At 39.4% G+C, this 22,035-nt stretch overlaps 1 protein-coding gene across 2 annotated transcripts; it reads left to right on the top strand.

Annotated features, from left to right (window-relative positions):
* Positions 1-435: 435 nt before the first annotated feature.
* itgb1a (integrin, beta 1a) lies at positions 436-21,031 on the top strand. Of its 2 annotated transcripts, none has more exons than XM_061805434.1 (16): positions 436-747; positions 12,039-12,099; positions 12,459-12,544; positions 13,291-13,510; positions 13,598-13,768; positions 13,883-14,121; positions 14,386-14,541; positions 14,644-14,739; positions 15,417-15,506; positions 15,872-16,012; positions 16,463-16,665; positions 16,791-17,029; positions 17,122-17,344; positions 17,819-18,054; positions 18,234-18,400; positions 19,923-21,031. In XM_061805434.1, the coding sequence occupies exons 2-16, from the start codon at positions 12,039-12,041 to the stop codon at positions 19,986-19,988; spliced, it is 2,394 nt and encodes a 797-aa protein (XP_061661418.1). In that variant the 5' UTR covers positions 436-747; the 3' UTR covers positions 19,989-21,031. The 2 variants fall into 2 exon arrangements, with proteins under 2 accessions (XP_061661418.1, XP_061661419.1); XM_061805435.1 differs by lacking the exon at positions 19,923-21,031 and adding an exon at positions 19,105-19,197.
* Positions 21,032-22,035: the final 1,004 nt, after the last annotated feature.

The raw sequence follows: 22,035 nt of genomic DNA, 5'->3' as shown, positions 1-22,035 counted from the left end.
AGTATACGTGAAGCATACAGTATTAGGATTGTAACTAAATTAGTTAGCTCCATGCATTGTGATTGGCTGAACGTTGTAGGAATTTCTCGTCAGCGATGACACATTTTTTTAATTCCAAGCGTAGTTGGCAACATGAGCATCAGTTTTAAAAGTGACTGGATGGGATTACTTCTACAGTACTTGGGTTGAACCGGAAAACCAGTAACCAGAACTTCAAAATAAAATAACATACGTGTAAAATGACAACATCTTGAGGCTAAAATGAACCAATTTTTTTTTCATGCAGAGAAAATTTTTTTACACTTTATTGGATAATCCTTCTGGTAAAATAGTGTAATAATTAGAAAAGTTGGTGTATAATCTATCTTTATTTTGATAGTACAACACGAAGTGGAATGCCTAAAATATGTTTCCCGGCTTGTCATTCCAAGAGCAGTGCGGTGTGAGCTGGAAGAGAGTCGCGCTGCGTGTCTGCTTCGCCGCTTGTTGCCTTTCTAATAACAAGGACTGTTTAGTTGTTGTTTTTTTACGTTTGGATTTCTACATAATCCCCCCTCCCTCCTCTATCGTTTATCTGGATCGACTGTCCATGACGGGAAATCTGCTGTGACCTTTTTCTCTGGTGGAAAAAGTGGTCCGGTGCCAGCGGGGCGGTGAGTACCCGCTGCTGCTGTGGCGGCTCATCGTTTTGGAAGGGCTTCGAGCTTCTGAGTGCTGCCGCCACGGAAATAACACTTCGTCGCAAAGGTAAACAATCTCAGCCGTTTCTTAATAATCTCAGGTGGCGAAAAAACAAATTGTTAACGTGCTTTTATTTGTGTCTATTTAACTGATCTTACCATAACCTTTGGAGTTTGAGGAGTATTTTGGACTATAATTTGAAAGTTTTTTTTTTCGTTGTTTTTCCAATGGTCCTCATGCTGTGTTATTATGAATCTGATGTTGTGCTAAAGGTGAACAAGACTCGTGATTTTTTTTCACCCTTTTATTTTCGTTTGGTCACTCCTGACCTGGCCAGTAAAGGAGCTCACCTGTAGTCAGCCATCATTGGAGAAATAGATGCAACAGTTGTGCTGTTTCCCTTCTTACCTTTAGGGTGGGCGCCACAAGCATATAAAAGCTCTTACCTTTTTTAACATGCTGTTTCAATTAATCAGGGGTCATTTGACATCAGGGGATACTGCTGGCTAACACAAAAGTGCTTGAAAAAGGTCATCAGTTCAAATGATGGGGAATCTGTGTACTGTATCAGCTTCTTCTGTTTGTGTACTTACCTAAGGGGAAAGGCCTGTTCAATTTGTGAAGTCAAATTCTGGACAACCAGCTGACCTTGGTGCTGATTTCGACAGCTCCTTGCATATATGACAGGCTGCACATTCATTGGATAAGAGATCTGCATGAAGGAGAACAGGAGAATAAAGGCCATACAAACAGTCGCTGACTCTACAGGCAGTTTAATCAAGGAAATGGAGGCAGGATGGGAGGAAGGGGAGAGGGAACGTTGGGGATGTTATAATGAGTAGAGGAAAGGGAGGGGGGGATGACAGTAAGGAAGGTGAATTGAGGAGGACGAGGACAGGACATTGGGAGGCGGGGTTTAGCGTAAAGAAGAAGGCTGTAGTTGTCAGCTAAATGGATAGGATCTCAAGTTCCCAGGGAACAGCTGCGACGGCAGGGTCCAGGGCTCCAACCTGATTTACGAGGCCTCCACACACAGAACCACACCCGAGCTTTCCTTGCGGGCATGTGACAATTCTCTTGAGTGGCATTCTTCTTATGTGTGATCTCTACCCCTTCAGACATGGCCAATAAATGTGCATTCTGTGGCCGTTTCTCTTGATTCTCTGTGATGAATTGTGTGTGATAGCCCTGTGTGACGCTAGTGCTAGTAAATTAAGTTTACCCCGAATCACTTAATGTCGTGATCTTGGTTCATTATTGTCACTTTGGCCAATGTGTTTGAAAATAATAATAATAATTAGAAGCAGCCCGTCCTATGGAATGGTATGATTAAAAGAGACCACAGGCTCAGGGTTAGCTCTGTTACAGCCATTGATGTTGCACACCATTATAGAGGGAAAGCAGGTCTCGGATAATTCCAAGAGAAAACAGCTATGCATTAGGGAGTGAATCACGTTAGACCAACAAGTACAGCCATTTTCTCCCGTCAAGACATATGAAAATGCAAAACATGGCTAGAAAAAAGTCGACTCAATCTTTTACTGTTTGACACCATAACTTTCAGTATGTTCATTTGAAAGTACATTTTCTGTTAGATTATGGGGTGTGTCTTTGGTGTTGGTGTCATGCTTCTCAGATGGACACTTTAGGCTTCTCCATCTTTTCACCCCTCTACATTTATTTTGGATCCCTTTTGGGTGGTGCCGCCTGCTTCTAAAAACAGCCTTTGAAGACCCTCCAAGGAGCAGTGAAAGCTGACCTGCTCGCAAGGGTCTCCTATAAGAATGAAGTTCAATTTATGTTGGTGGAAAAAATAGCAGAATGTGTTGCCTGTGAGAAGGAACACAAATATGCATTTGCCTTTCAGGCCCAGCATTTAAAGAACAGTCAGACTTTGCTTCGGACTGTTGCCTTAACAATAGCCCATACCAACTCTTCTGATAACCTGGTGTTTGCAAAAAAAATTGATTGGAATCTGTGAATGTTGGGTTAGGGTTAGGGCATGTTGTGAATAGTCGACTTACTCTGCTATTTTAAAATCTGCCTGCATCATTAATATTAATGACAGACAGTCAATGCAGAGCATTATCTTTTTGACATAGTAAAATAAATAAAGCTTGTTTTAATATACAGCATAACCTCAGCTCTATCTACATGCTGCATTTTCTCAGACTTGGGAACGCATTGATCTCTTGTGCAGTTGAAGTTAACGCCTCTCCCAAAATGTGACCTAGAAATATAAAGTTTCTACGGAAAAGAGAGACATTGTTAAAAGTTCATAGGCTGTCTGGAAGGAGTGACATAATAAACAATGCAAACAGTGTCCTCTATCTTTGTGAATGGGTCTTTTTGACACTCAACGCTGAGGAATGCCAGATGAACCGCAATCAGATATACACTAGCACATATTGTAGATGAAAGAAGAATAAAAAGAACACACATTACCAAACTGGGATTTGAAAATGTTAATTGAGCATGCAAACTTGACCACAACTGCATTCCTATTGGTACAGCAATTACGGCAATGCCATTCATCCACATTTCCTTTTATGGAACAGAGACACCAAGTGTGAGTACTTATTGTGTAATTACAAGCCTGTAAGTCAGTGTGTTACTTGGAATACGTTTCCTACCATCACCAAAATGGAGACATGGGACATAATGTTCAGTGAGTAAGCTGTAGACATGTCTTGAAAAATGAAACACGACGGGTTTCTGTTGATCCCGAGAGGAATAACAAAGCCGTAGACTGCTTACTGTTCCCGGTCCGCAGAGTTCTCACTCTCGCGTGGTTGCGGAAATAGAGGCCTTCTAGTTCAAATGTCAAGCCTTGGGTATAATAAAAGACATCTGCTTGTCATTAATATGGCAGTTTCTGCACATTCAAGTAGGGGCAGCCACAGCTGGGCCTTTTCAGATTAACACCAAACTTTGACGTTGCTGTTTGTGTTTGTACTGTAGTTCTTTATGATGTCTTGGCTACTGTTAGATGGCTTTTGTACTGCTCTGTGGCTTCTTTTACTCGGGGATGTGTTAAATTCCATCTCAAAATCCACACATGGGTGCTGAACAACTATTTAGAGCGGATAAAGTTTGTCTCTGGGCAGAAGCTGCATATTGGCTGTTGGGACCGGTAGCTGTTGTGAAAAGGTCTAAATCTGGACAAGGTCCCTTGATTAATACTTCACAGCTGTTTTTGTCTGAGATTTCAGACATGCCGTCATTTTTGTCATCTAAATGGTTCGTCTCTCAGGAAGAAACTGCAGTTCTTGTCCAATATCCAAGACAATAAATATCTGGGCAGTTATATGTGTGAGGGAGCTGGATTTTTTTTTTTTAACTCTGTAAAAAGAGAACCTAAACCTCCCCTTCACTCTTTTTCTGTTTTCTATTGAATACAAACCGTGGCTCTTAATGCTGCTGTTGCAGCGGAAGAGTGTTGGGGGGTGTCAGATCTGGCTCCTTCTCCAGCAACGTAATGCAGCCTTCCTGTGTGATCCAGTTTAGTTTCCTGTGTTTCAGCAACGGAAAGGCTAGCTCAACAAAGACCATACGATTTGCGGCGACTTAAGTGTTTAGAGACTCCTCCTTGTTAAGCTCTGGGCTCACAATTGGTGTTCAACTGCGCAAGCTCAGGGCATTCACTTGCCAGGTAGCAGGAACATGCACAGGAACCTCTCTCTAATCTGCCTTTTTTCATAACTGAGGTCTAGTGCTGTAAGTCTTCCATCCTGAAACTGCCATGGTGACAGCTTTGAGTGTAAGCTTGCCAAAGCACTACATAAGAGGCAGATGAGAGAAGTGAACCGACACATCTGCAATGCAACCGTATTGCCTCCACTTTGATATATCGTTGCCTTTGCTGGAATCGACTTTGCTGTACAAGGTTGAGTAAGAAATGTCAATCATGATCCCCTATACTGGTTGCTGCTGGCGAGGAATGAATGTTCCGCTTCTCCCTCCTGAAGTACATCGGCCGTCAGTAAAGCTCCATAAACTTTATCACACATGGCTACCTATTGCGTTCGGACACACAGATGTTCTCACGAAGCACCATCAACTCAAATTGTGAGCGTAAAAAATTCTAATATATAGTGTATTAATGTGATAACTTCCTGTTGATATCTGGAGACTACTTTCTTTTGTTTGACCCTGTTATTCATGTTTATTTTCTGTGGTCCATGAGCTCGGTTTCACGTGCCAAGGTTTCTTCTGCATGGTTTAGTTTGTCTTCATAATATTGTACATTTTGTGTAATGTTTGAAATTGTACCCAGATAAACAGTAAGATGATTTTCAGCTCTTAGGATGTTACCCTTTTATTCACATTTGTGGATTGTCATAATCATACCCGGGTGCCCTTGTTCTTCACTTTGCTGTCAGTCTTGGATTTGACTTAATTTGAATTTATATGATCTTGACTACAACAATGAAATTAATTTTGACCACAAGTAGGACTCCAATTTTGCAACCAACTCAATATATTTTCATGTGTGTCTGTTGTGTTGAGGCTTGACGCAGTTGAGATGACGCAGTTGAGATATGTTTGTGATGGTGTACGTTTTGGTGTGATTGCAGACGCCAGCTGTGAAGGATGATTCAGAAATATGTTTACCACTCTGCAGAGCTATTTTCAGCTATGGGATGGAGCCCTAAATTATGATATGGAGTTGGCCCTTTTTCAAGGCTGTGCATAAGCCTCAATTGTTGCTGTCAAACTAGTGAACAAGTCGCTTTTGAATACAGGGTTCATTCGGTATTAATGAGAATTAACAATTGAATAGAAACCAAGACAACTATCATTTTATTGATTGTCAGTCATGGGAAAAATAAGCCCTTTTCCAGTCTGTATCCTTGTATTGGAGTGTATCTTTATACTTTGTCCCACAAAAAATGAATGCTGACTGGCTTCAGGTCAATTGTGGTTGAGTGTTTTGTGTAAAATGCAGAGTAAAGAGTTTCAAAACAAGCAACAAGCGCTTTAAGCTCCTACTAAATCTTACATTTAAGACTATCATTATTACTACCGTTGTTTCCATCATAAGAATATTAATGTTAGTTAATTAGAAAATGTCATTCCTCATCTAATCAGCCATTATTAGCAACATGTCTTCTCATTGTCTATCGCTGTGAACACGTTTTTTTTCTGCTGCGATGCAATTTCTCACATGAATGTGTTGGAAAGCAAGGAAGCATCTAAAGAGTAAAGGCACAAGCATCTGTCTCATTAGTAATATTTATCACACATTGCCTCTTTTGAGGCAGCGGTCCCCAATGAGGGGGGACACAAAGAATCAGATCCTCTTTCATGGTCTCAGAGGACTGTCTGATTGATTGCTTGTCTTCCATGAGAGGATCCTTCTGATGGTGATGAGGGGATGGGGGATGGACAGAGACACCAGAAGAGGCTGCTTGGTATTCTTCTTAGCTCTGTTGGAAACTGTGTAACCTCTTGAGCGTTCCAACATTTTCCCCCTCACCGCTGTTTAAAGTCAGGGGGCCACTGGCATGGTTTGGCTCACATCAGACAAGTGAGTTGTGGGTTGTGATGCTGGTATAAGTGGGAGAGGAAGGAAAGAGGAGGGAGTCTGTGGAATGCCAAAGATATGCCAGAGACAACTCTGGATAGACTAAAGCCTGATTGAAACCCTTAAAAAAATAATATATATTGCTATTTGTTTCTGTTATACAAGATTTTATTTTATACAGGAGCAGTGGAACCATCTATTTTAAGACAGATTGTGGTTAAAAATTAAACATTGTCAACCAGTTTGGACAATGCCACCAAGAGGTCTACCTCTGACAAATGGGTTTGTGGTAATAAATGGGATGATTATAATTAAGCGAATTAAATGGAGACATGCACAATTTGGCTATGTATTAGTGAGTGTAATACTAAAACCAGGTTACATAGATATCCAAGCACTTAGGAGATCAAGTGCTCCCATGAATAGTGACCGGCAGTGCCATGGTGCCAATGAAGCTGGTCAGCACTTGTGTTGACAGCTCAAACTCACAATGCTTTTTTTTTTTAAAAAGAAAAAAGACAGGGCTTTCCTGCACTTAGAATATCTGTTCGTCCCCAGACATGGCTAAAGAGGAATGGAAAAACAGGAAGGGGCGGCGCATATTTCCCAACTCGAAGGCAAAGAGGCTGACTCAATTCCAGAGGAAAAGATCCCACAGACATGCTTGCCTCTGCTGACTGCTGCCATTTCTTCATCCCTAACACGCCTCCTCAATTTAGAAGTACATGTTAAGGGTTGTTTTAGTATAGTAGGATACTAAAACTTAATGGATTGTTATGCCCTGACGGCACAGTGGTGGTCTGGTCGACATATCTGCCTCACAGTTCTGAGAACCGGCAACTCCACAAACTCAGACTCCTTTGTGGAGTTTGCATGTTCTTCCCCGTGACTGCGTGGGTTTTCTCCAGGTACTCAGGTTTCCTCCCACATGGGAAAAAAAATGTGTGGTAGTTTGAAGACTCAAAATTGGCTGTATATATGAATGTGAATGCGTATGGTTGTTTATATGTGCCCTGTGATTGGCTGGTGACCAGTCCAGGTTGTACACTGTCACTTGCTCGAAGATAGCTGAGATAGGCTTGAGCACGCTCGTGAGCACAGTGGAAGCGGTACAGAAGATTGAGCGATGTTATGCCCTGGGCTCAATAAAAATGATTCTATAATTACCTTGGCAAATAAGATGTGAATCTTTGCCTATGTATGAGATTGTATGTGTGATTTTGTGGTCTGTGAATTTTACACTGATCTGTGAAGCTTTGAGTAGTCAGAGCTGGTAGGTAAAAAGGATTAGTTTCATTCTACCCAAAAGAACAACAACCAAAAGATACAGTATTCTGTACTTTGCTTTCAGGCATGTGTGTAAAACCAGCAGCTTCATTTTTAAAGGTTATTATTACAGCTATAGTTGTAGGATGTGGTCTCTTGCTCTGCACACAACATAACGGAACAAACTCGGTTTGGGGACATTAAAACCCTCAATACCTCTTGCTTCGTTTTCGTCATGCACTACATGGTATGCAAAACCTTCAAATTGATAGAACACAGATACTGTAACTGGCCTGCCTCTAAAGTCACAGCGCACTTGTGTGATTTAAGGCAAAGATGCACACCATATTCCAATGACTGAGATGTAGTAGCAGAGCTTATTTTTTAAACCTGTAAATTGCCCCAAAAAATCTCAACGTAGTCATGTTACAGATGAACAATATGGGGTTGAGTGTATTTGAGTTTTCGTTACCAAAAGTATACTGCTAACATTTAAAGTACAAACTGGGTTTCGTCAGAATTTGTTATCCCTGGGACTATATGGAGTACTGTATACAGTTTTCACCAGTCCCCGGAAGCACTTGCGATCTCACCAGTGATCGACATGCTCGTACTGTATCTGATTAGTTTCCTGCGCCATTCACCTTAGTGTGAGATGGACAAACACAAAAACAAGTCCTTCAACTGCCAAAAAAATGAGTAAATATATTATGAGGAATACTGTAGAAAATTAAGAGTGGCACAAATAAGCATTGCTGTGTAGCACTTCGCCATAATAGCGAAATATGATAGGTATTTGCCTGAAATGCTGTGAGATCCCATTCGTTGCAGATAAACAGGTTAGGCTTTGATACAGGTTTTTATTAAATACAGTTTGGCAAATGTAACAGAGTTTTAAGCTGCCAGTGCCCCAAATAACCCAGTCAATCGTGTGGTGTGAATTGGGTATTTTATAAAGTATTTTTGTCTTTTGTTGCCGAACCCTCAACCATACACATGCGTGTCATCGCTCCTCTGGATTATGCAGTCTGCTTAAAAAAAAAAAAAAAATCTCCATATACATATAGTTTGTGTACCTTCATATGTGACATTTTTTGTACCCTACTTCTGACCAATAGCTGTGAACAATAAGGCCCCCCCTGACCCTGCAGAAGTTCTCTGATGAACATGGTTTAATGTTGTAAGTTATAACTACCCAAACGTCAGGATTTGAATACGAAGGGGAAAAAAAAGCTAAAATTTCACACCACACTCAAGTTTGGACAAACGATAGTTGCTGGCAAATGGGAAAATGCTCAGATTTTGCCTGATTGTCAGTATGTATGTAGTCTGCTTTGAATCCAGACCACTATACTACCATAGGCATACACATTATTTCAGTGGTTTATAAAATTAAATATATTCCTTTCTCACTCAGTAAACTAAGCTGTAATGTGTATGTTCAGCAATATTTTCTAACGATATGGCTGTTTCAACTCTTTTGCATGTAAAAATTAAATGGAGAAAGGAATCATTATTGTGAAAATAAGGCCTCATACGATTTGAATGCTGGTAAGATCTCTTCTTAGATTTGGAAAGAGATTTTGGAATCATGTCTTTGTCTTTCGGAAACAGGGAACACGCCAGATGCTGTTGACTTGGTAGTTGCTATTTCGTGGGAGTTCTAAATATCCCAAATACCAAATGTTTATATTTTAAAGGCATCTGCCTTCAAAATTAACTTTTAGCTTATTTTTTTTCCCCCCTCCTTTTTTTTTTTTTTAATTAATTCCATCCCGTAAGCCTTTTCTTGGCCTGAGCTCCGCTCTACAGAGTTACTGCAGTTTTCTTTAGAACATTCCTCTGGGCAGCTGCAAAACTTCACAGGCTTCTGACACATCGCTGGTGTCTGTATTTGAAGGTGAATCCTCCCATCTGTGGTCCCAGAAAGTTTACTTACAGACAGTGTATCGATATTTTTACAGATATTTGTTTTGAAGTGTTGTGTAACATTTAACATTTAATATAGCTCTTATCACAAAAAAGCCTTTTGATGTTACAAAAGAATTATGTCATTGCTTTTCAATCCCACATCAAATTGGGGTGTCACATGCGTGTTTTTGTACATACACGATCAGTACGTGTGAAAGGTTTTGTCGCAATTGCTCATATTTTTGAGTGTCCTCTGTTCTCTCTGATACTTTGTGTAAAAATTCTTAGTGTGGCATTCATAGCATACTTTGTGAGGGCAAAGAGTAGTGATACTATGTTGTGCCTCAGATTTGTCTTTAAAATGTTGCCAAATTTTACTTATCCTATGGTGGTGTGTGACTCCCACAGCTAGGCTAAATGCGCTACTTATCTCATATGGTAACCCAACACACAAACGCACACACACACACACACACACACACACACACACACCACACACACACACACACACGCATGCATGGACCCACCAGTGAACAGCATTGGAAGTCTAATCTAGGCGGCTGTAGACAAACTGTCAACGTGTCTCTCTTTATAATCAGACACTGGCCCTAGCGAGGGATTGCATCACTGAACACCCCACCTTGGACGTCAGTGCTTCCTTTACCACAGCGTAAGAGAATGCAGTCTATTATGGAGTCTCTCTGAATAGCCAGTGAATGCCACTGATCTAACACACACGGAATAAGTTCTCACATCAAGCTCTAGTTAGAGACTCCTGCTTAATTTATTGTGTTTGGTAAACTCTCGTGGAAATTCTCTGAGCAAAGACTTTCAGGAGTTTCTGATTTACAGATCGTCTGGCTTTTATTTTTACATTTTGCATGTAAATTAGTTTAGTAGTTTTTTTTCTCTTTAAAATTGGAATACTCCACAGTGTTTGTGGCTTGGGTAGTGACATTTCAATAAAATACAAGAAGATAACCAAAAACAAGATGTGCTGAAATTTCTTGAAAATGTGGTCAGTTTTCAAACTGTTTGACCTTAGTTTCGAACTTCCCGTGTTAGTATCATATGCCATTGTTGGTACTCGTGTTCAGACTTGGTGTAATTTTTTTTTGTGACTCGCTATTTGTGATGACAGAAAAAAGTGATGATTGAATTAATTTGATTGTGTCTTACTCCCTTTACTATTTCAAAATTCAAAGTCGAATAAATAAGAAGTCCAATGTGAATCTTTGAAAACTATTTATTGAACAGGCAAGAAAGAACGGGGGCACGTTTTGACTTTGGACTGGTGCGTTTTAGCTACTGCATCTCTGTAAAGAAAAATTTTTGTTTTATATATATATATATATTAAAATAACTTACTTTACAAAGATCCATCACCGTTTCTTCGCGACAGTTTGAAACTATGCCGGGTCTGTTTTGCGTGTTTTACCGGTGTCATAGATACTCATGGACCAATCTGCCACCGTTCCAGCTAACCTGCTAGCTAGTTACCTTATTGGCAAGATTGCCATTGTAGTTCATGGTATGCTGTACAGGATCAATTTTCTTCTTATAAAATTGGCCATTGAGGTTGCCTTCTTCAGGGAATATCCATGACCCTTTTTCTGTTTCCACTGTATCCATGCAGCTCATTGGACAGCTAGGCTAACGCAAACCTCCTTCAGCCACGACCCCATTTTTTTCTGTAAACTAACTTTACAGAGGGCTCAGTCAATCCACAATGTGTACATGCGCAGTAAGTCAAAGTGGCTGGAGAAGTAAAAGGCGCCTGACAGAATAAAAAAGTATGTTGACTTGTTTCATTCGAATGCAAAGATTCTGACTGCGTTTTTGATTGTATACTCGATAATTCACTCAATTTATAATCAACTAGTTCTTTCCTCTAGTTTACCATTTTTCTTGTACTGGGATCAGGCTTGTAATCAATGTCCTTAAACTATGATGGGAAAATTATTTTTAGTACTGTATTCTCAAATGAAAAGTTAAACTTTTAGCTCTAGCGTGACTGGAGATGTTCCCATTCCAGCTGTTTAATGCAATCCTTTTATCATTATTAAGTCATGAGGGTTTTATTAAGACCAAGACAGGCTGAATCGATTTTGAGTGACCAGAGGATCTGCACACAGCTGAGGGGTCAAAATGCATTGCGAGAGAAAGACTCTAGGGAGCTCATGCTATTTACAGTAAAGGGAATTGTGGGAAAAGGCAAGTTGCAGCCGACTTTATTTGTGTGTGTGTGCACATGCTTAATCATGAGTGTGGGTACGTGCGGGTGCATATGTGCAATACTGTATTATTGTGCCTACATGCTTGTTTGTCCAAATTCAATTAGCTGTCTGTTGCCCTGCAACAGGCTGAAAATATCCATGTCAACCCGCTCAAACATCCTAACCCCCAAGGCCTACAGCCCACCACACAAAATAATTCATTCCCACCAGTTAAGAGTCAACCATTTACAGATTTAGTCTTCTAAGCCAATAAATCTTCAATGTCATTTTTTTTTTACCATAAAGTATGAGTTCACATATGAAGACAACTATTCTCTTAAGATCTTGGTAGTTCGGAAAATATGTTTTGAAAGAGCCTATTTGTTGATTAAAGGGAATATGCAATAATGGAGTATCATGTTGCCATGTTCTTTCAGATGGACCTGAAACTGCTTTTAATATCTGCATTGTTAGGAGTATACTGCACTGCTCAGAAAGGTATGCAAAGAATATATTTTTATGACACAATTGTTATGATATATGTGATAAGTATCCTTGACATATGCCTGCAATACAGTTACTCATACTGATGACTACCCAGTTCTGGAAAAAGGGGTAGCTAGCTACTATATCCTGTTGATGTCATTGACTATTACTTAAGCTCCACCTCAGCATCATGGAGAGAATAATGGAGGCTGGATATTCCCCTCCCGTCTCCAATTACGATTGAGCCACAGCGTTCCAGATGAACTGATGTGTAAACACGGGGGGCTTACGGGCCTGCTTACTTTGCAAGGGCTGCGCTGCACTCTCTGACGCTGCATCCTCTTCTTTTCTCTTTGTTTTTTTTTATTCAGAGGGGAATGAGTGCATCAGTGCAAATGCCAGGTACTGTGGAGAGTGCATCCAGGCCGGAGCAAAATGTGGCTGGTGTACAGACCCGGTATGAATCAATGCTCTCAAAAGCAATGAACAGCATTTTGGATCATAACTGATGTAAAGCTGCAGCCAAAACATTACTTCCTTTTTTCACATCCCTGTAAAAAAAAAAAAAAAAAGTGCTGGATCTGGCAGTTTTGTGTAATACAACCTCTAATGCCTTTTTCTTTTAATATGGATACTACGTTTAAATGTTACATTTATACCCATTAAACCATGATATACAATTTAAAAGTCCTATATTTTGGCTATTTGGACCTCTATAGACTGACTCAAACATGGACTAAGTGTAAAGGTGTCAGTTTAATTTCAAAAAATGTCTTGGTTTTGTCATGCGAGTGTCCAGAAAGGGCCACTGAGCGCTATTTCTGTTTGACCCAGTTTTGCATCTGCTTTTTCATTTCTTTTTTTTTTGTTTTCCATTATTTGGCTAAAACTGAACCTTTCCTCTGATTGGTTGCATCCGTATTGAAGACCCACTTGTGAGAACACACACGTGTCATGTTGACAGAGCTGCCTCGGGATCTTCCTGAGTAACGTGGATAAACTCAAGAAATTCGAATAACCTGATTTCAGGTCTCTCTGCAGAAAAACATCCGACACTCGGGAATGCGTGGACAATTTCACTTCATAGTTCAAGTTTACTGGGGCACCACAGAAATGATTCTTATCTTCAAAATACTACAAATGTATATTCCCTCAAAATTGAGCAAATTACTGATTTTTAATTTCTTGCAATAACAATTTCAGGACTTCCTAAAACAAGGTGAGACTGTTTCTACTCGATGTGATGAGCTGCAGTCTCTAAAGAACCGAGGTTGCGAAGAGAGGTTGATAGAGAATCCTCATGGAGGGAAGAGAGTTCTCAAGAATAAACCGGTGACAAACCGAAGAAAAGGAGCAGAAAAACTAAAGCCAGAAGAAATCACTCAGATCCAACCTCAAAAGCTCAATCTCACCCTCAGATCAGGTGATAAATTGTCAGCTAAAAACCATTCTGTGATTATGATCTTTGCTTGTTTTGATATGAGCGTAACAGCTGACTTGTTTGTTAAAGGCGAGCCGCAGTCTTTCAATCTGAAGTTCAAACGGGCAGAAGATTATCCCATTGACCTGTATTACTTGATGGACCTATCTTACTCGATGAAAGACGATCTGGAGAATGTGAAGAACTTGGGAACCAGTTTAATGCTAGAAATGTCAAAGATCACATCTGACTTCAGGATAGGTAATGATTTTTGTTCTCATTGTATATTTTGAAAGTCACAACAAACGAATGTACTTGTGTCATTCCTGGGTTTGATTTTTTTTTTTTTTTTTTTCTTTTTAAATGTTGTTATAGGCTTTGGTTCTTTTGTGGAGAAGACGGTTATGCCATACATCAGCACCACTCCAGCCAAGCTGTTGAACCCATGCACCGGTGACCAGAATTGCACCAGCCCATTCAGCTACAAGAATGTTTTAAAGCTCACCAGTGACGGCAAAAACTTCAACACTCTGGTGGGGCAACAGCATATTTCAGGAAACCTGGACTCTCCTGAGGGGGGCTTCGATGCCATCATGCAAGTGGCTGTGTGTGGGGTATGCGGTAAAAACAAAATAAACTTGTACCTATTCAGTGAATGTGCACGAGCAGCACCATTAGTACTCCTGTTTCCAGGTTGTTTTCCCACATTCGTAACAACCGCAAAACCCTTGACCATGTTTATGCGCTGATGTGTGAATAGATTTTATGAGACCTACATCCAGATTTTTGTTTTAGTGATAATCAAAAGCTCATGCACGTTATACAATTTTACCATGTGTGATTTTTTTTTTCTTTTTTTTTTTTCCTTCATCTCTCAGGATCAGATTGGCTGGAGGAATGTGACTCGCCTGCTGGTGTTTTCCACTGATGCTGGCTTCCACTTTGCAGGAGATGGCAAGCTAGGTGGCATTGTCCTGCCTAATGATGGAAAATGTCATTTGGAGAACAATTCATATACCATGAGCCACTACTATGTGAGTATCCAACTTTTCTAATTTTGGATATGACGTGACCACTCTTCTTAAGTGTACAATATGTTTTTTTCCTCTAATTGTGATGTTTTATTCTTCTTTCAGGACTATCCCTCAATTGCTCACTTGGTTCAGAAGCTGAGCGACAACAACATTCAAACCATATTTGCTGTGACAGAGGAGTTTCAGCCCGTGTATCAAGTTAGTTTTTTATGTATTAATTGTAAAATAACATTGTGTGAAGGCTCTGATCATGACACAATCTATCATGCCATAATACTGTACGTTAACAACATATCATAGAGAAATTGGTATTTTTAGTGATCTCTAAATTTAAAGTGTCACTGGTTCACTTAATGCCGAAAACAAACACTTTTTGTCATCTGACAGTGTAAAGTATTTTTTTTTAGACAGAGCAGTTATTACAAGTGTAATTCAGAAGTACCGGTAAATTCACAAATCTTTTTAATTTGATAAGCATATAAGAATTTGGGTTTCTAATTCTTATTGTTTATCGTTTACTCATGTATGTGACAATTTGGAAGAAGTTCAGTGTTGCTTCCTATAGTGTAAATAACTGTAATGATAAGAAAAAAAAATCTAACTTGGCCCAGAAATCTGGTACAAATTGATGGCACAAACTCCCTCGATCTTTGATATGTTTCCATCTGTTGTGCACCCATAACCTTGTCCCATCTGGGTGTGATCAAGGTTCTTTCAGTGGCTGACCGCACAGAAGCTCTGGTGTGTTTTGAGCAATAAAACTCGTGTAATTCAATCGTATCCATTCAAATCATAAGAAAAACAAATTGTAGTGCTTCAGTGTGTATTTGGATTCTATGGTAAAAATGAAATGTGACTTTCTCTCCTGTCCTTAGGAGCTCAAAAATTTGATACCAAAGTCTGCAGTGGGCACCCTGTCTGCCAATTCAAGCAATGTGATCAACCTCATTATCGATGCTTACAATGTAAGTATAATGTCAAGACGGTAAAAAGTATAATTTACTGTATGTGCTCTACGTCACATGAAGCACTGTTTAAAGCCTTTTTACTTCACTGGAAATGTTTCATTGTCTGCAGTTTTTTAACTACATGAGTTACTAACACGTTATTACTGGAAGAGGATAGATTTAATTCAAATTAAGTCTTTGATCTGAGTGAAATATACTAAATACTCTATTCTGAAAAATTCCTACTTCTTCTCTCATTTATACTCAGCTGAACCATTTGTGTAGTCTCCCATCTAAACAAAACTACCGGATGACATTCCAGTGTAGGGACAAAAAAAAAAATCTGCAAAAAAAAAAGTTATTATCTCTTCTTTGTTTGACAGTCGCTTTCATCTGAGGTCATTTTGGAGAACAGCAAGCTTCCAGAGGGAGTGACCATTGCTTACACATCCCGTTGTAAGAATGGAGTCATTACTGAGGGTGAAAATGGACGAAAGTGCTCTAACATCTCAATTGGAGATGAGGTGAACAATACAATTTGGAAATAAAATTGGACAATCTAGAAGCTGTTGGTTTGCATTGTATGTTAAGAATCTGAAGTGGGCTTATAATACAGAAGGCATCACAATGTAGGAAATACAACATTATATCTCTTTTTCTCTCCTTTTTACTTTGTTTCTGATGTTCTTTTCTCTTACACAGCTCGCTAATGCAACAAGGAAGGAGAAACATACACCCTAAGAAAAATATAGTTTACTGAAACCTAGCCATGTGCGACTTTCTATAGTATAAATTAATTGTGGGTGAATGAAAATTACATCCAGATGTGTGGCAGTTTTACCTCAAAATTTATTGCTAACAAAAGACATGCACATGCTCCTTATTTTAACACACGCTAAATCTACTGTTATAGAATATTCCATTAGGTTTAAATCACAAAAATACGTTACCATTTTGATTGTTGTCGTTCACAGGTCACATTTACCATCAGTGTAACATCGAAGGGCTGTCCAAAACAAGGCAAGCCTGAGACAATCAAGATAAAGCCCCTAGGATTCACGGAAGAGGTCGAGATTACCCTCAACTTTATTTGTGAGTGTGAATGCCATAAGGAGGGTGTCGCCAACAGCGAGAACTGCCATTATGGGAACGGGACTTACGAATGTGGAGCCTGCAAGTAAGCCTGGAGATTACTGAAAGCTTTGGTGTATCATAAATATCCATACAGATGTGTTTGCATGGAGAATGAAAAAGCTGCAAAAAAAAAAAAAAAAATTGTCATTCCTTCCTCCTCCTTACCAGGTGTTATGAAGGACGTGTTGGCAAACAGTGTGAATGCAGCAGCAATGATGTGGCTACGGAGGACATGGACCGCACCTGCCGCAAAGACAATGGCACTGACATCTGCAGCAACAATGGAGACTGCGTTTGTGGCACGTGCGAATGCAAGAAGAGAGTCGATCGGGAGGAGCGCTACAGCGGGCAGTACTGCGAGTGTGACAACTTTAACTGTGACCGCTCAGGGAACAAACTGTGTGGAGGTGATGAACATAATGGAACGCTGAAAAACAATTTGAAGCTCTATTTTTGGGACGGTATTTAGTAGCTTGCTTTTTTTGTTTTCTTTTTTCAGGGCATGGACGTTGTGAGTGCAGAGTCTGCATCTGTGACAACATGTGGACTGGGAGCGCCTGTGACTGTTCTCTAGATACCAGCACATGTTTGGCCAGCAACAGGCAGATTTGCAATGGCAGAGGGACCTGCGAATGTGGCACTTGCAAGTGCACTGACCCCAAATTCCAGGGTCCCACCTGCGAAACATGCCCTACCTGCCCAGGAGTGTGCACCGAACACAAGTAAGTTTCACTAGGCTGGTAGTAAACAAATACTTGAAGGGTAGAATGTGATTCACAAAATAACCTATCATACCAAGTTTAAGTCATTCCCTTTACATCTTTTCAGTAATACAGATAACTTTGTTAATTTTTAGTAAAGGGATACGTTCCAGATTTTTTGGGGTTGTTGTTGTTTTTTGATGAGTCAGTATACAAACAATAAAGTCTATATATTTGTCACGGTCAAACATTTTTTCCCCCTTAAGGCACAATTTGGCTAGTGTAATTGCACTTAGATGTTTGAATTTACTATGACGTATACATTAACTACATTTAGAGATTTTTGTATTCATACGGAGTATTACGCTATACCTGATATATATCAAAATGAAAAGTACTATCTGGGTGGTATCAAACTCTAATCCCTAAACTTTGAAGTGTGTTAAAAATTGTAATAGTGACAAAATTGACCAACCACAATCATCTTTCCTCCAGAGAGTGCGTCCAGTGTCGGGCATTTGGTACAGGTGAGAAGAAGGAAACGTGCGAACGGGACTGCAGCTACTTCAACTTGTTCAAAGTGAAGGATAGGGACAAACTGCCTCAACCCAACGATGCCTCCTATCCCGTGATGCACTGTAAGGAGAGGGACGCAAACGACTGCTGGTTCTACTACACCTACGCTGTCAACAACAACACAGAGAAGGAGGTCCATGTGGTTGAAACTCTGGGTAAGATAGAAGCCTGTCTAAGGACAATTAGGATGCGGTTGTTGTTTTATAATTTTTGTCAGGCAAAGTTCATTCCAGGCTTTGTGGCAATTGGATTTTATAAATAACTCCAAAGTTGCTCCACTTTCCTGAGGGTGTCCTTGATATCTGTGTCTAAAGACTCCATTGCTGTGTTTCAGACTGTCCTGCTGGTCCTAACATCATCCCCATTGTGGTGGGCGTAGTTGCTGGCATTGTCTTGATTGGTTTAGCCCTGCTGCTCATCTGGAAACTGCTGACAATCATCCATGACAGAAGAGAATTTGCCAAATTTGAGAAGGAAAAGATGAACGCCAAATGGGACACGGTGAGGGTCTGGTAGTACACTTTAATTTTGGGGATATTCCAGCGTTCTGAGTGATAGTAATGCAGAAAACAGGTATTTGAGAGGCTGCGGTGCAATCTTGGCCTCTTTGCAGTAAATTCATTTGTCAAGCTCATGTGTAATTCTGGACAGCAGATGGGTTTTGCAGACCTGTTCATATTAAGTGCCTCACTTACTCTTTCTCAAGTCTTATTTGGAAAAACAGATCCAAGATGTGGCTGTTGCACAGCTCTCAAAATAAAGTGGAAAATGTTGGAGGCTCTATGGACTTTTTAGGGAATGTTATGCACTCTGAGCATAGCCGAACCATTTTCTGGGGAGTGTCAGCACCTCCTCCTCTCCCTTCTTCCTGCCTGCTGTACACTCACCAGCCAACATCAATATGACAGTATTTCGGCAAGAGTTTTTGAGCTGTAGTCCAGCCTCCATCTAGTGGCAGCACGGTAAACTCTTATGTTTGTGATACATATCTCTTGCGCTACCTTGTGGTGGGATTAGAGTAGTCCTCAAATGTTGAGCTATGACTGGTCAACACTGAGCCATTACAATATTCCAAATACTCTTTCACTCTTGAGCTTTTTTGTTTTATGCATGTCTTTTTTGTTTTCATTCTTGCCTTTTCTCAGCATCCGTCATTATTTGTCCCTTACTGTTGAATTCTTTCTGTGCTCATTCTCTATCTGTAGCAAGAAAACCCCATATACAAGAGTCCTATCAATCAGTTCCAGAATCCAAACTATGGGCGTAGAGCTGCTGTCCTTTAAGTTTGTATTCTTTCACGTCTCCGCTTTATTTTCCTGCATGGATTGTTTGTGTGTGTGTGCTGTCTCTAAGCAGCTTTTTTTTTGTTTTGTTAATAAAACCCTAAATAATACATGAGTTTATGAGGGACCATTAGGAGAAATGCAGTAATGACAAAGCAAGTGCATGAGTGTGCTGTGATACGCACCATTTGAGGATCAAGTGTCATTTCTGGCTACGATTACAAGAATGCATTTTCTGGTATGTTTAAAGAGATCTCATCTCTACCTGCAAACATTACGTCAAAGGCATGTTGTGATTGTGTTTTAAATGTATTTTAAATTAATATCCATCCATTTGTCCATTTTCTGAACCGGTTATTCTCACTAGGGTCGTGGGGGGTAACACCCTGAACTTGTTGCCAACCAATCGCAGGGCACATGAAAGCAAACAACTGTTCACACTCACATTCATACCTACAGACAATTTTATTTTCAATTCGCCTATCATTCATGTTTTGGGAATATGAGAGGAAACTGGAATACCGTGAGAACACCCATCCAGGTATGGGGAGAACATGGAAAGTTCACACAGGCAAGGCCGGATTTGAGCCCAGGTCCTCAGAACTGTGAGGCAGATGTCTTAACCCGCTGCATACCACATTATAATATAAAAAATAATATTTGCTATTTGATTGTGTGATCTTTTTTTTTTAAAATTGTTGGAATAAATAATAATTGTGACTGTTTCGTTTAATTCCCAGGGTGAAAATCCCATCTACAAAAGTGCTGTTACGACTGTGGTCAATCCCAAATATGAAGGAAAATAATGAACAAGAATTTGACATCTACAGTATTTGTTGTAGGTTTGGCTTCTGAGGAGGATTTTGTTGTTTCCTGTGTTTGCTTTGCCATTACAATGCACATGTGTTTTTATTTTTACTAACACATATTTATATGCTTTTGTTGTATTTTAGATGTACATACAGTATGTATATATACTTTTCAAATGCATATTTCTTGGAAGTTTATGGATTTAAGTTGTTTTTCTAACCTGCCAAAGGTCTGGTGCGGGCATATTATTTTGCTTGTTTTACCAGAACGTGAATATCCCGAATATTACTTTCTGCCCCAGAAATAGAAATATTTAGCTTCCAAAATGTTGTGCTAAACTGCCAGCTCATATTCAAATCTCTCTCCACTCTTGTCTTTCTGCACTGACTGTTTGTCTGTGGTGTCTTACTATGTGAGAGAACCTGAGATGCTTTTAATAAATCGTCAGCCATAGCAGCACATTTTGCAGCAATATGTGTATATCTTGAAAATTAAATACAATACCAATTTCATTCTTCAGTTTAGCATTTTGGTGAGGTTTTCATGCCACAAAAGTGAATATTTGTAAATGTAGTTTGGACTGCAGCAGTTTTATTGCATTTTTGCATATGTTGAAGGCATTACACCCCAATATAAATGTTTCATATCAATTATCATTTGTATGGTTGATATGGCGTCATAAATGGACTTTATACCACTTGTAAAAATATGAAATGATGGCAGTGCTGAGGCAAAAGATTTTTTTTTTTAAGATAGCAATTGTAATACATGTAATTTACCAATAACAGTGACTTCTTTATTCTCAGGTCCTTTCCTTGTTTTTGCCAAGCACACCAAAAAAATGTTCTTTTGTGCACTTGTTTCTCCGTCATCTTTTTATTTTGTTTTTCAAAAATATTTTAACATTGTTCACCTTAATGCCTCAGAAGCACCATGCACGCGCCTTTACAGTATTGTTTGAAAAGTGCCTTTTATTTCAGTTACCATGTTCTCTCCCAATGCTGTAATGACTTATTTATTAAATAAACCCCAAAAACAGTGTAGTTGTTTATTTCTTAGGCTCGGCAGAATAATATGAACCAAGCAGCCCCGTGGGAAGTAAGCTGTAAGTCTACATGATGGGAACTTGGACTCTCCTGAATCTGGGTCTGCATATTTTCCACAATTCCACAATAATACCACCACCACCACCACATATGAATGTACATACAGGCATAGTTGCATGCAGCGCTTCTGCTTACATCCTGAAATACAGTACAGTATAGCATTTTGATGATACAAACAACAAAGAATTTGTCATGATGCGGCACAAGAAGGTATGCTCGCTTACTACTGTTACAGTAGTGGTGTACAACTTACTCAATCATTTGATTGTTTTATATTTGTGGTTTTGAAGTGATTTTCACATATTTGTATTTACAAACTGTAATTATGACTACCATTGCATTAGCTAGGTTGGTGATAGACTGGTGTGTTCTGACATATAATTTTGTTATATGTCACGACCACAGGAGCAGATCTGTTGTAAACCAAGGTCCCATTGTTCCCCCCCCCCTTTTTTTTTTTTTTTTTTTTTGGGGTTACAGTAAAAACACAAAATAAATAAGTGTAAATAAATAAACACGAAAATAAATACAATACTTAATACTGTATGTACTCAGATACTAAGTCCCAGATGCTAATTGTATTATTCATTGGTTCTTTTTGTGGGGAGGTAGTGAACAACGTATTCATAACCATTATCAGTGGTGCATGTGGAATCTGTAACAGTATGTTGTCTATATTATTTCTCATCATTGCTCTTTAGGTTATTGAATGCTATCAGAGTGATTTTCAAAGAGTGGCATATGTACCACTGGTGGTACGTGGGCTACCTCTTCTGGTATGTGAAAGAAACATTGTCTTAAATTGTATTTAATTTTTAAGTTCAATACACTTGCATTTAATCTTTAAGAGCTATTTGTTTTAAAAAATTTATTTAGGTACAATTTTTACCTTGATGTGAAAATGAATAAATTTAATCTTTAAGTACAGTATTTTTCC

Source organism: Syngnathoides biaculeatus, chromosome 19 (genome assembly GCF_019802595.1).
Source record: "Syngnathoides biaculeatus isolate LvHL_M chromosome 19, ASM1980259v1, whole genome shotgun sequence".
NCBI lineage: Eukaryota > Metazoa > Chordata > Actinopteri > Syngnathiformes > Syngnathidae > Syngnathoides > Syngnathoides biaculeatus.
Note: the sequence above shows the minus strand (reverse complement) of the source record. Positions and strands in the feature narration are given on the sequence as shown.